We start from the raw sequence: 13,810 nt of genomic DNA, 5'->3' as shown, positions 1-13,810 counted from the left end.
GAGATGACTTGGAGAACAGAGGGATAGTAGTGGCGGATAGAGTATTTAACAGATCCAAAATAACGCAGCATATCTCGGCTAGTTTTGAAGAGGGATTCCGGGCATTCGCCAATGGTAGATGGAGTTCCGCAGTGTTGCCAGGAAGTTAGTCTCCTGCCTCATTTCCCTCAGTTACAGGGTCAATTCTAATGCATCTTTCATTGCTCTCGTACCGACTCTCATTTTCCCTCTCGTTTTCACCCTCTGTGCCTTTACGGAGGCCTACTCCAGGACCGCATACTTGCTCAGCTTCTAAAGATGCAAGATAATTTTCAGAGTAAATTCGATCTATGGAGCGTTCCAAAGCTTCAATTATCGCTTTGTCAGAGGGGCCTAGATCACTTAAAACGAGGGTGTTACCATCTGTATCACTTCTATAAAGCAAAGCAAAATGAGTACTTGTACTATTTCACAAATCGAGCATGGGGGCCTCTTGGGCACTCAAATCACTCAAATAGTCAATTATCCCATCTGGGCAAGCTGTGTCTCAACCTCAATACTGGCCACCACACACAATGCGGCATACACACTAACGGGGGGGGGATATTACCAGGGGCAGAACAAGGGCCGAGACAGATGTTTGACACCATGTCACATTGTTTTAAACTCTGCTGGCTTCTGAGCGCCCACCAGATGGTAGACTGGGTCAAATGTGACGAATTCGACCCTTTAATAGTGGAGAGTGAGGTTGTAGAGTTGCTCAGATCCGATTTGCCTTTCACCCTGCGGCAAGCATTTTTCTGAGGAGGACCAATTCTGGGAGCCATCCTCTGAAAATTCTCTGAAGAGCAAAAGCTGTCAGAACTGTCACAGGCTCAGAGGCAAAGTACTATCGAGGCACAGAGCACTTACTAACACTCCCCACTGCTTATTAGATTCTAGGGGGAGAATCAAAAGTGCACACTCTGGATAAAGCGTAGAATGAAACGATGCAGGATAAAATACGTCCAATGGCTTACTGGGAGCACCGGAGTCAGTGCACCAGGATGTTGAGCAGCAAAAGCCTCTCACAGCTTCTCACCCAGCTTCTTGCCCATGCCTCGCATATTTGCCTCTCGTGACTGGGAGAAAGATGAGGGGAAAGGCAAGTGCCCCCAAAGGACCAAAAGAATCAGCCTGCAGCATCCTGCACCGCCAAGCAGCTTTCCTCCATTTACTCACCTTGCGGAGCACAGAGAGTAGAGGAAAGCACCTAACACGTTACGCCGAGCAACACCAGAACCGCACTGGCCGCCTCAGATGTGGTTTCTCCAACAGTCTGTAAAGTATAATCTGGCATTAGACTACAACCCAGCATGCTTTCTGATTGACAACACTTACCCACCCTTGCACAAAATTGTGCGCTATGGGAGCAGCCCTGTACAAGTAACCATATGGGCGATTAAAGGCAGTGCATCTGGTGCAGCTTTCAGAGAGACTTCAATAAAAGTGTTAGTGTCAGCAAAATAGTCAAGATTCCAAAAAGCCAAACATAATTTAGAGCACTACCAAAGTTGGAAAAAGAAGAGACCAAATTGACTTTCCGACCTAAAAATAGCTAATATTGGTCAATTTCTGTAGGTTTTCACAGAAGGAATATAATCGAAGTGGCCATTAAACTAGCCTAAGGCAAACCTTTTATAAATGTTGCCAATTTTCTCTCCAGTTCATCTGCACCTACAATGGATTTCACTGCCGTCTGAATTCCCTGAGCCTCTTCAGTATCCTAACATGTTTAATTATCCAGGGAGATTAGTGATTATTTCCTGCTTAGATCTCTGAGTAGGATTCTCTATTCTCATGCCACCTGCCCCCACTTCTCACCATTCGCAGCACACACCTCCATATTGGACCCATCAGCCAAGATTTTAGGTTAATTTGCTACTAAGGACTATATTCTGTGTACGAAGAATCTATATTTAACTTTTTAAAATTTGTTTTTACTAAATGAGTCCTTTCCAAAATGGGCTACCTTGGCGTAAAACATCCTTGGATCAACAGATCATCCCTTACCAAAGTCAAACACCCTTCCTTCGCATCGTTCTCCTTCAGACATCTGGCAGTTATAAATATTGTCTCATTGCTGCCTGGAACATACTTTTAGGATAATCTGTTAGTAGTTTACTTTGTTTGTGATGTCCAAATTCCAATAATTAAAACCAGTCTTGATAGTGTATGATTCTCAGCAATTAATAGATTATTCTGAATCAGTTATGTAAAAGGGGGTATCTAAAAGAACAGGATCATTTATGGAATCTGCGATTGAGGCATGGTACCATACAATGACACGCTCCTTGTTTGCCTCGGTAACTCTATTCGTGAATATGCAAAAACATTTCATCCACAGGACATATACACTCAAGTTGGGCTGCTTCCTCAAAAAGGTCAACATCTGGCAGAATATTTGCAAAGCCAAATATTTGTTGGAACCGAATCCTCTTTAATCCACTCTACCCTTCCATGCACCACCTTCAAGTAAAATCTTTTATAATAGTTTTGTGAAAGTGCTCTTGAGGTGCAAATCCGCCTTTATCAAACTGATTTGTTTTCTGAGGCATAGTTTTAGTGGTGTAGTCGCTTCAGCGTTGTACTGTGACGCTCACCTGATTCCCACGGAGGCGCTGGTCTAGGCAGGAAGGAGTCTGTGACTCGAAAAGTGATGTGCAGGACTCGATTGGCTTCTGGGGCTGAGCCTCTTCGCACTGTGTGTCGAACTCGAAGGGTGAGATTTCTGCAGATGAAAGAATATATGGGGTTAAAGATCTGGGCAATTGAGTGTCCTTCTCTCTCTCTCTCTCTCTCTCTCTCTCTCTTTCTCGTCTAAGCTTCTCCGTAGAGCCCCCAGGTCAACGTGCTCACCTTAGATAGGTGAATGCTGGACTCTCCATCTGCGTCTGGTGCAGGGTGCCGTTGCCAGTTCCTTCACTGGGTGAAACGTAGGCCTCTTAACATCAGAGGATCGCAACCGCCGTTAACAGCACGAGCGGTGAGTTTCCGGACTCCTTTTAGTCCATATAGTCTTTAGGTGCCTGGACACGTAAGTATTGAACAGGGCTCGGAATAATGCTTTGTTCTATTTGTTTTGCAGGGCTCTAGCGTTAGAAGATGGAATGAAGAGAGCCAAAGCTGGAGCCAGAGCCTTGGAAAGAAGGGCTTGGAAACGCGTGAGTAAATGCAAGCGCTTTAACTGTCTCTTTCCTTCACAGCTGTTAGTTCGTGCTGAAGAGGTGATGGAAAACGCCGGAGTAGTTGCAGGCGCTCTATTGTGGAGAGCGCGATGGGCGTAAGTAAATACCTGTCTAATGTCTCTTCTTTTGTCTTTCAGATGCTGGGTTGCAGTGTTGAAAACATCCGGAATTCGCGGATTGCTGGTAAGTAATAACTATGCTTTTGTCTCCACAGGCGGAGGTGCAGCGTGAAGAAATGGTCGCTGCCGATGGATCAGGTAAGGAATGCGTTGCATGTGAAGTTGTCGTGCTAACCTGTTGTTTCTTGTCTTTTACAGGAGCTGCTGAAGACTGGATACTGGAATGGAAAGTATTGTTCTTGCAGGTACAGGATCGGAAGAAGAAAAGCTGGAACAGACTCGGTGAGCGTTCTGCTGCAGATGCAGAATAACGCAAAGCACGCTTCAACAATCGGGTGTGGTTTAAATAGCCTAGGAGTGATGAGGCGTCTTCCTCCACGGCCCCGCCTAGGTAAGAAAAGAGTTCCTGTTCCAGAAGAGTTCCAGTGTTGTATCCAGGGCGTGGAGCTTGCCCCACCCAGGTAAGAAAATAGTTCCGGCTTACAGAGGATTCCTATGTAGCTGGTAAGTAAGCAGCATGGTCTGCTGCAGGTAAGTCCACCCAAGCATCTTCACACATATTATGAGCCCGGCGCTTCCAGTGCCGGGACCGATGGCTTTGATGAGCCTGGTGCCACCGGCGCCAGGACAAGGTCCAAAAGGTCCCAGTAGGGACCAGCTGGTGCCTAGGCTTAGGATTAGGGGCCTGCTTCCAAGGCCGTTGGGCTGGTCCTGGCACCTTGGAAGCAGTGATCATGACATGTACTTATTATATCATTTTCAAGTGTTTCAGACCTTTTCTGGGTATTGTTACACATGTCCAAAACATTCCCCGGTAATCCTGGTTGACGCTGACAGGCAGCATTCTTGATGGCAGAAATTCTCCTGTTGTGAAGTTTCAGCAGATCTACTCTTGGTGACATTCAAATATATCTGACTCTGGGTGGCGTGAATAATGAATTTCCCTTGAGTTATGTTATTGGGATTATACTTTGCTCCACTACCATTTGTATGGAATCAAGGCCTTATAACGGATCTGTAATGGAGGGGTGGGTGAGATTGGTGGGAGTGGGGTCTTGCTGATTGGGGAGAGGTACACCAGTCGGAGACAGGGCACCGTTAATGCCCAACCCCATTGACTAGTGGCAGCAGCTAGATCTCCATTGGCATTAAATCAGAAACTGTGTTAATGTATAATCTACAATACTGTTAAGACTGAGATGAGAAAGACTTGAAAATGAAACAAAACGAGAAAGCTGCTTGTCCAGCTGTGGATAATCGCACTGACGTTATGTTGGCACCGTCCCTGATATAGGAGTCATTCGAAGCAAACGACGGACAGCGAGAAATAGAAGGAGAGTTGGAGCCTGAGCGAGTGGCCGAGCCCGAAGCGAGACGATCAAGGGCTCGAGGCGCTGAGAGGAGAGATTTCTGGAGAGACTGAGGCTGGGGCAAGTGTTCTACCAAAGGAAGAAACCCGGCGTAGAGGGTGTGGTGCAGGAGAATGCACAAGGATATCTGAAGCACAACCCAGGTGAGGACTGTATGAGAAGTAGTACCAGAACCCGAAGTTGGTCTTCCGCACAGAGGCAGAATTCCAAAGGTTATTTGAACAAAGCTTGGTAGCCAACAGGCAAGTATACACTCGAGACCGAAACTGGACAGCAGTTGGCCCCGGCCCGACAACCTTTGATCATCAGTGAGACTTCTGTTCTTGAGAGAATGGCCCGCCCTGGACTCCGACTGCTAGTTCAGTCACCCCCATTTGGACAATGGAGCAAACCCAAGGCCACTGCATCGGTTTTTGAGGAGTCCCAACCGTCCCTAGTGGTATCAGTGCCCGTGTCCCCCGTCCTGACTGAAGCAGTCAGTGGTTGTAGCTCAGGGACCAGACCGCAGCGTGCCTCCTTCTCTGGGACCGCCCCCGTAATTCCGCCTGCGACAGAAAAAATAGTTGGACATTTTGCTTACATCACCTATAAAGTACCTAGTCGTTTGACCGGCAGTTGGCTTAACAAAGGAGGCGAGTGTTCACAGCGATGGCATGACCTGGTCCAGGAGGTCCAATAACTATGGCGAAATCGCTACTCCGGGCCTGATACGAAGAATCCATGGCAAGCCAAGAGTGTTTGCAGAATCCTGGTGACTTTTTGAGACATAAGTGTTAGGCAAGATTGTATGCAGTACCCTTTGGGTGCACTACAACAACCCTAACCTCCTGGCAATAGAAACCCGACCTTTGGGATAAGTCTGCACTACACAGCTTGGTAACGTGTAGAGTAGCGAGGCTTATGTCAAGAGGGGGTCATTAAGAGCTGTAGGGGAGTTACACAGATTCAGTGACAAGTATTCAAATAAACTAACACACAATGTTTCTTGAATAAACAATTATTAATTTATTTACCCGTCAGTTAGAATAAGCCTTCTTCAGAAGGGGGCAATATAAAATAGCACACAAATACACTCTTAGTTATCTAAATCAGCAAATACCCATTTGGGATGTTTCACAGGCACTAACTGCACCCTCAGGTGACTTCAATAGCTAGGGTGCTGTTGGCATTAATATATCACTGTTACATTTAGAATATTCTTGGGAGTAGTGTTAAAGAGAAGAGAGTTCAGAATAAAACAAGTAATCACAGTTATTCTTAAGTAGGTAAGTACTTTCAAAACGATCCCCCAATGCAAAGTTAACCCTTTTCTGGAAGGAAGGCAAAACACATACAGAAGAGGGAAGAGTCATTCAGGGAGCCAGGCCAGCCAATGTTAAGTTAGAAAAAGTCAAGGTGAACTGAAGCTCTCCTTGCAGGTAAGTAGATGGCCTTTTCCAATGTTTAAAAAGTCTTTGTAGAATAGAAGAAAATCAAAGTAGGGCCACAAGCTGATTAAGCTTGTGAAGTAAAGAAGCTGCAAACAACTCTACACATGCAAACAAGCAAGTCTACAACGAGGACAAGTGGCTACACAAGAGGTTAGTTCTGTTATACTTTACAGTACGAACGCAGCCCACAGTAAAATCCCATAATGGTAGTAAAAAATAAACCGCTGCCATCAGCCGTTCAGTGAGGAAAGGGTAACATAAAAATGTTACATGAGAAGCTAGACAAAGGGGATACTGGGTAACCCCTCCAGCACCCTATTGTAAGATAGTGTGTGTTGGGTCTAGAAAGTTACAAATGTAAGTAAAGTCAATTTCACTTTACTGCTCTGGGAAACAGTAGTTTATCCCAGAGAATGTATTTAAACCTTTGGGAAATCTGAAAGACTTCCCTGTGTCACTGCACTGAAGGTGCTGTGTGACACAATGCAAAAGATGCCTATTGAGTTTGTCAGACTCCACAACCAAAAAAAAACACATTGTACACCATCACATTAAAACACATGAGAGAATTGGGGAAAAAGGGACTCATTCTCTCCAGGTAAAAATATCAAGTCCTCAAAATCCAGCAAAGTTGCTGGGGGTCTCTAAGGTAGAGGGAATTAGCACATTTCTGAGAATTCTCGCGAACAATAAGCAAGAGACTGTAATTGCTCAAGTTCCCGGCAGAACCAGTGAAGTTTTCCCAACTCAAACTGGTACCAGGAGTTGGCAAAGTCTGGGAAGGAGCCAAAGGGGATATGAAAAAGAAGTCTTTGTTACATCAGGAAACCGACAAGGCTAACAAACTGTAAATTAAACAAGAGAAACACTCACCATGGCAAGAGCGAATAACTAGCAGAAGTTCTTTCGCTCCCTGACAGTATTAAGAGGGTTATCTACTCAAAAAAAAAAAAGAAAGCGCTGGCAAAGTTCTCGAAATAGCCTGCTGATGAGAACAGAATGTATGCTCTTCTTTAGGGGCAATCTTTGACACGTGTGACATCGTGAAAAACGTTCAAGCCAAGGGAAGGTCCTTTTGCGCACACGCTAATATTCTCTAAACTGAGCCCAAAAGTTGAAACCAATCAGTCTTTTGAGGAACACCTCCAATACTGCTATTGGTTAACACACAACTCTTCCAAGTGTCGGTTACTGGTGGTTACCGCCGCCGGTATAACTAAAATAAATAAATGCTCTTTTCATGCGTCCGCTGTCTTTGCACGGTATGTCAATATTTAGACTGAACAGAAAAGAGAATGAGAAAGTTGGGAACCACTTTGTTGCACAGATCTCAGGGCAGTTCCACAGGAGTGTGATACTGCGAAGTCAAAAGGAACGCAGGGAAAATCTTGTGTAGAGAAATACTAGCTGGTTAAAGTCTACATTAAACTTGGGGGAATCGGCTCGGAGAAGTCTGTCACACTCCGATCCCGCGGATGGTCCATCTGTGATCGATGGAAGGCACAGCCATGCAAGCCAATCATTAAGCAATACGAGCTTCCTGACAATCGCAAGATGGCGGCATCCATGTCAATGGACAACTATTCCACAGGACACATAGCAAGTCAATCCCGAGATGGCCGACAACCTACATATGACGTGGTGAGCAACGCAGGCAAGGGTGTAATTCAAACAACAAATACAGCTGTGGAACACTGCTCAATGTGTTGCAACTCTGTTGCTAGCTACGCAAGTTCGCCCCGTCGCACTCGTTAGTGCTACTTTGTTTCACCTCTCATATCCAATTCGCAACTTGAGCCTTCTTGTCAGTACTTCTTTCTGCCTGCTCTTGCTCTTACTTTTTATGCCTTGCTTTGGTATCAGGTTTCCATTATCAGCCTTGGCATCCTGTTTGAACCTACATTCAGCTTTTGCCTCAACCGACCTTTCTACTAAAACATCTTGAGGACAGCGTCATCCTTGACTACAAGGTTTTTTTCAACCTTTGGAAGGGGTGTTTCCTTGGGTCTGGCATTTGCCAGCCAGCGCATCCAGTTCCACTCCTGGGCATCCTGGCAGCCAGGAAGGACAGGCCTCATCTCCATGAAACCAAGACCACAAGCAGACCTCGGGTGAGACCGACCTCTGAGTGTCATTCCAGTAGCCCCTTGGAAATCCTATAGAATGTTTGTGTGTCAACATTTTGTTTGAACTTTTATGAACTATAAGTTTGTCGCAAGACTTTGCATCCAGGGTAAAGGAGTTCTGGATTGAAAAAAGACTGTTCTTTTTGGATTTTGATTATTGTAGCGATAGAAATAGGCAGGGGCCCTGACCACGATGGTGCCTTTTATTTTGTTTTTCTTCCCCGGACTTCCTGACACTTGCCTGACATTGTTTAGTTTAGGTAGGTTTAGATGGCTTATAATTTTGTTGCAATAAAAGATTATAGCAATCGCACCAATCCGTGTCGCCACAATACAGATGAAGTGCTCGGCTCGGACCGCTAGTCCCCCAGGGAGATCTCACAGGTGGCCAGGGCATTGCCTTTGAATCCAGATGCTGGTGGTGGGCCAGTCTGGGATCACCTGGGTGAGGGCTCTTCTGGGAGTGGGACACTGGATGGCGAGAAGCGGTATCCCTGCCCCTCTAACACCCTTATCCCATCCTACCAGGATATGTGGGAACTTTACCTGACATCACCCCCCCCCGTGCTCTTTCCATCACAAACACTTCCACACTGACAGCCTGCTCTGGGAGAAACCAGACTCCCACCCGAGCAGTGTACCTGACTTGTCCCGCTACTATGGTCCGGTGAAGTCGGGCAATTACTGACAGTCACTCACACCTGACCTCCATTAAACTTCCCCACACAGATAAAAGGCAGAGCACAAGAGCACACTCTGGGCGAGGCAAAGCACGCAAGGGAGTTGCAGTTTCGAGAAGGCAGCTGAAAGAGGGGAGAAAGACGGCAAAACAAGAAAGGTTCGCAAGGAGGGAAATACCATTGACATTTCCGACTGGAAACCTTTACTTTCAAAAACCTTGTAGATCAGAAAACGTAAGGCCAGAAAACCAGGCCGGAGAATCCTGTATTGTGTGTCGGAGATACCAGAGGCCGTCCTGCGTAGCTGACCAAGTTGGGAAGGAACAGAAGCCGTTGTGGTATCGTCCCTGGCTCCAAGAAGAAAGTAGCGCTAGAGAGATCAACACAGCCGGTGTGTTGGGGAGACCGATGCTAGGTCGGTCTGTGTTGAAGTCAAGGTTGCAAGCGGCAACATTGTATAACGAGTGCAGGGACTAACATTGTTAAACACGTGTGATGAAAGACGCGAGTAAAGCTAAATTGCTGATGAATGTTTGAACTTTGAGAAGGAAACATACAATACCAGTGATGGAGTGGTCCGGCGCCGCGTTGGTTCTCCATCGAAGGTTTCTGTAAAAGGTATTCAGCCTAGAGGTGGCAGAAACGGAAGTATGAACATTGTGTAAAGTGAATCGAAGTGGTCCTGCAACGTGTTAGGCAGAAACCTGTGCAGTTCCCTTAGGGACCACTGCAAAAGATTTAGGACTACCGGTGGTTGGCAGTAAACCCAATTGGTAGCAGTCTGTACCACCCAGATGTACCTGGTAGCTGTGACTGAGCAGTCAGACTTCTCTCAAGATGAGTTAGGCAGTATATAGAGTATACACAATAGGTACATAGACACAGTAGCACAAGCAAACACTGACCAGAGCTTTGGTGTAAAAGTATATCATTATTTATTTAAAGACACACTTGTAAATACACTAGCACAAAAAGAGGTAAGTAAATTCAACACACAGTCACTATTATATATATACAACCCGAATTACTTATTAGACAAGTCTTAGTGAGAAACACCACTTATTTTCAGACAGAGGTGAGCGCTTAACATAAGATGGCACTCTAATAAGTTATAGAAAAAGGGAGGGAAAAGGCAAAGTTATGGAAGCACACAATTTCAATACCTTTCAAAGAACCACAGTGAGGCAGGTTAGGCAAAGGCTACTGGAGAGAAAGGAAGTTCAAATGCCAGGCCCACTCTTAGAGAGAGCAAGCGAAATGTGTCCAGGATCACACAGTGGGGTTATGCCCAAAGAGTCTTTGTAGATCGTTCATAAAAGATTGAGATCAAGTCAGGAAAGGTTAGTTAACAGGCCCCAGGCTAACCCAGGTTAGAAAGTCGAGGATTTACTTTCACCCCGAAAGATCTGTCGCAAGGGAAGCCAGGCGGGACACAGTACCTGAAAATGGGAAGAACGGTCCAGCGGGGTCAGTTGTTCCTGGCAGCGGGTGCAAGTTGGTGTTTCGTCCAGAGGAAGAGGAGGTCTCGACGTGGAGGAAAGCTGAAGGTCGTTGCACTGCCAGGGAAGAAACCAGCCGCAGAGTTTCCTGGTTACAAGGTACTAACCTTTTCTTCGCAGTAGTGGTAAACCGTGGTATTCCGGTTGCCGGGGTGCTTGGCACGGGCAAGGCGGCCACGAGATGGTCAAGGAAGGCGAAAAGATGGGCAAACTGGTTATCCCCACCAGTCAAAGGAAGAAGACTCTCCGGGCTGGAGATCTCCTCTGTCATCGGGAAAAGTGGTGAGATGGTTCAGCAGGGCTCCACCGGTGATGTTGTCGTTGCAGGTCGGCTCGGCTTCTCCCTCCTCGGATTCTTTAGGTCCTGTGGCGACGTCTGAAGTTCCAGTCCCCAAAGCCCTGCTTTTATGCAGAAAACACCCATTCATTCAGTCTATCTGCCACTCAAACATGCTAAGTGGTGAGCCGGGCGGCTCCCCACTTGGGCTAATCACACAAGAGTGCGACTTGAGTTGCCTCGGCAACTCAGTCCAGGGTGCCTTAACCCCATTCCACATCCCCTGTGGTACCCAGACAGAGTGGCACCACTTTTGGAGGCTTCTGTGGAGAAGCCTGCCAAAAAGTGGAACAAAGGGCTCGACTTGGGTTGGAGTCACAGAAGCGAACACAAACGCCATTTTGGAACCATGTTTCGGCAAAAAATACCAACCGGTGAATTTATATTAATTTAATAAACCGGCGGTATGTTCGAGGCTATGTTAAAAAGTGGTAGCCTCGAACAATGGGAAAATCCCATAGGAATATATTCGCGGTCGAATATAAAAAGTAGTATCCACTGCCACCAGCCAAAACTCGGTCGGGGGGGACTGGACAGTGCCCCCTCGAACAACAGACCCCGGGGCAATCGAATTGCCCCAACCAGTACGTCCACAATATGATGCTTTGTACTGGTTCAGTTCACAATTTGAGACTAGTAAAGCCAATGGGGACTTTACATGCCCTGGGAGACAGTAGTCAGTCCCATGGTATGTTTGGGGGTTGCGACGACACCCCTGGGTTACTGCACAGAGGGTGCTGTGTAACCCACATATCAAAAACACATGAAGCCCTATGGGGTAAAGGACCCCATAGCCCATAGAACACATACAAAGTCAAAGGAACACCTCAAATCATGTCTAAGAGTGGGAGAAAGAGTCTCACTTTTAGCAGGAGAAAAAATAAACCCCAGAAAATACAGCAAAGCTGCTGGGGGACTCACTAGGTTTGGGAAATTAGCCTTTACAGAGAATTCTCCCTAACGCAACGGTTCAGCAAAACCCATCGCACATTCAAAAGTCATAGAAAGTGAGATTGGGTGGTCTGAGCCCCAACGAGGGAGAGCAGTTCTGAACATTGTGGTTTGGTAAAAAGGGATCCACGCCTGAAGGAGAGAGACCCATGATGAATATTGAAAACTATAACTTGTACATGTGAGCCCTGATAACAAAGAACTATGGTGCTTATTTGGTGCGACAGACCCACTGCAGTAAGGGACTGTTATTGGAAAAGAAGCTTTGGCAAAAGGCCCCGATATCATTGCTTTGAACTTTTTCCTCGTGGCCAAGAACCCAGAGTGGGTGTGTGAAGCTCAAGCATGCCGCCTTGTCCCTTACTGAAAACGTGGGGAGGGAGGCCAACTGCTCAACTATTCTGATTTGCGTTTTGATTACACTGCTGTACCACACCATTTGTATTTAGAAGTAAGGATTGGCAATATGTTTTATTAATATTGGCACTTTTATTTTCACAGACTCCACTAGGACTGCGTTATTATGTGTTCGTCGTAGCGTGCTTCCATCTTTATATTTAGGATTAGATAGGCGTTCAAATAACCCATTTGAACATTTGAAGTTCAGTAAACACCCTTGAACTGTGATCACTTGTCTGTCTTCACTGTTTCATACCATGTCTTCCTTATACCTCCCTCCAACTTACTCATGCGCTGTGCTCTGGGCCTACTCAAGACTTCTGCAAGTTGGGAAATGGGATGGCATTTGTCAGGTGATTAGGTCGGGGGGACAGAATCCCTGGTTGTTTCTCTGAGGTGTACCCCAATGTCTCCCACAATCCTCCATCTCCATTCGCACAGTGCACTCAGCCTCTGGCCAAAATTGAATCCCATTGTGGGGCAATGTTATGCTATAATTTGCGGGTTCTATTTTTAAAACCTGCCCCTTTAGCTAACATTTTTCACCTCGCCTTTCTGCTGGCACCACCATGCACATTCCCCTGGCACTTTATGAGCAAACAGATTCAAACAATGACATTTTTTTCTTGTTAACTTGCCTTGGTGGATTTAAATCTATTAGGAATGCAGTGTTATTAACAGCTGGTGTCCAACCTACCGAATTTTATTTAGTATTCTTACAAAACAGGTATTTTGTCCCTTAGAACCAGTTAACCTTTAAAACTGCTATATGCTTGTAAGAGTTCCAAAAGCTGGAAACCGAGTTGTGACTTTTGTTCTTGCTGGACCGCATGAGTTGGGTTTGTGTTTTCCTTGAACTAGAAACTATGTGACCTTGTGCAAGATGTTGGACCCAACCTTCTGTCCAGGTATCGAGGTGACCATCTTGCACGGCCTCTGACCGCAAGCCAAATGGGAAGGGTGGGGGCAAATGGGACACGACCTTGAGACTAAGCGTTATGCTTTGCCATGGAGTACAATGAGGGTGACATTTCAGGACTCTGCTTTGAGTATTCAAGCCTTGATATATAACAAGATCTCCCTAAGCAGCAGTGCTTTCTGCTTTTTAATTCTTTCAGCAAATCGATGAAATGCTGTCTGGAAACTTGACCCAAGAAGATGAAGATGCCATCTTGGAGGAGTTAAATGCTCTGACTCAGGTGAGAAATGCTGTGATGCAGCGGCTGTTATGGTATTTTCAAGTTCCTGTTTAGTCATCGGCAGTAACTGATTCCTGCAACTTAAGTACACTGAAAACGTGACTTTTGACGGATTAATTTCTTCCTCTTGAAGAAACTCGTCTGGGTTTGGTGCTAAAGGACTCAAGCTCTTTTGTTCTCTCTGCTAATCAAATATTGTCTGGGGTTTAGGGAAATTGGAGTGACTGACTGGCTGCATCCTTAAAAGGCTGCTTGGGGGCGGAGAGCTTGGATAACTGTGCACCAGTTCGAACAGCCATTCAGCTGCTCACTACGGGCCAGTCGACCTCTGTTGCAGAGGACGCTTAGCATTTAGGAAACCAATCTGGAGGTAAATAAGATGAGCGAGAAATGGGTGTCAATTATTCAATTTAGCTTTGAAGCTGCATACATAAGCAAGGTGATTTATTCATTCAGCAGGCATGCTGTGTGCACCCTACACGCGCACACATCTA

The 13,810-nt window shown here is 46.0% G+C and overlaps 1 protein-coding gene across 1 annotated transcript in view; it reads left to right on the top strand.

The window, feature by feature from the left end:
* CHMP6 (charged multivesicular body protein 6) overlaps positions 1-13,810 on the top strand; it is a 262,530-nt gene that overhangs the window by 151,844 nt on the left and 96,876 nt on the right. Inside the window, exon 6 of the mRNA XM_069655180.1 lies at positions 13,236-13,316. Coding sequence (XP_069511281.1) covers positions 13,236-13,316 — 81 coding nt within the window. The remainder of the gene's footprint in view (positions 1-13,235; positions 13,317-13,810) is intronic.

The sequence above is a fragment of the Ambystoma mexicanum genome, chromosome 3q (assembly GCF_040938575.1).
Source record: "Ambystoma mexicanum isolate Mex_15411 chromosome 3q, UKY_AmexF1_1, whole genome shotgun sequence".
Classification (NCBI taxonomy): domain Eukaryota; kingdom Metazoa; phylum Chordata; class Amphibia; order Caudata; family Ambystomatidae; genus Ambystoma; species Ambystoma mexicanum.
This window is presented reverse-complemented; position numbering and strand designations above follow the sequence as displayed.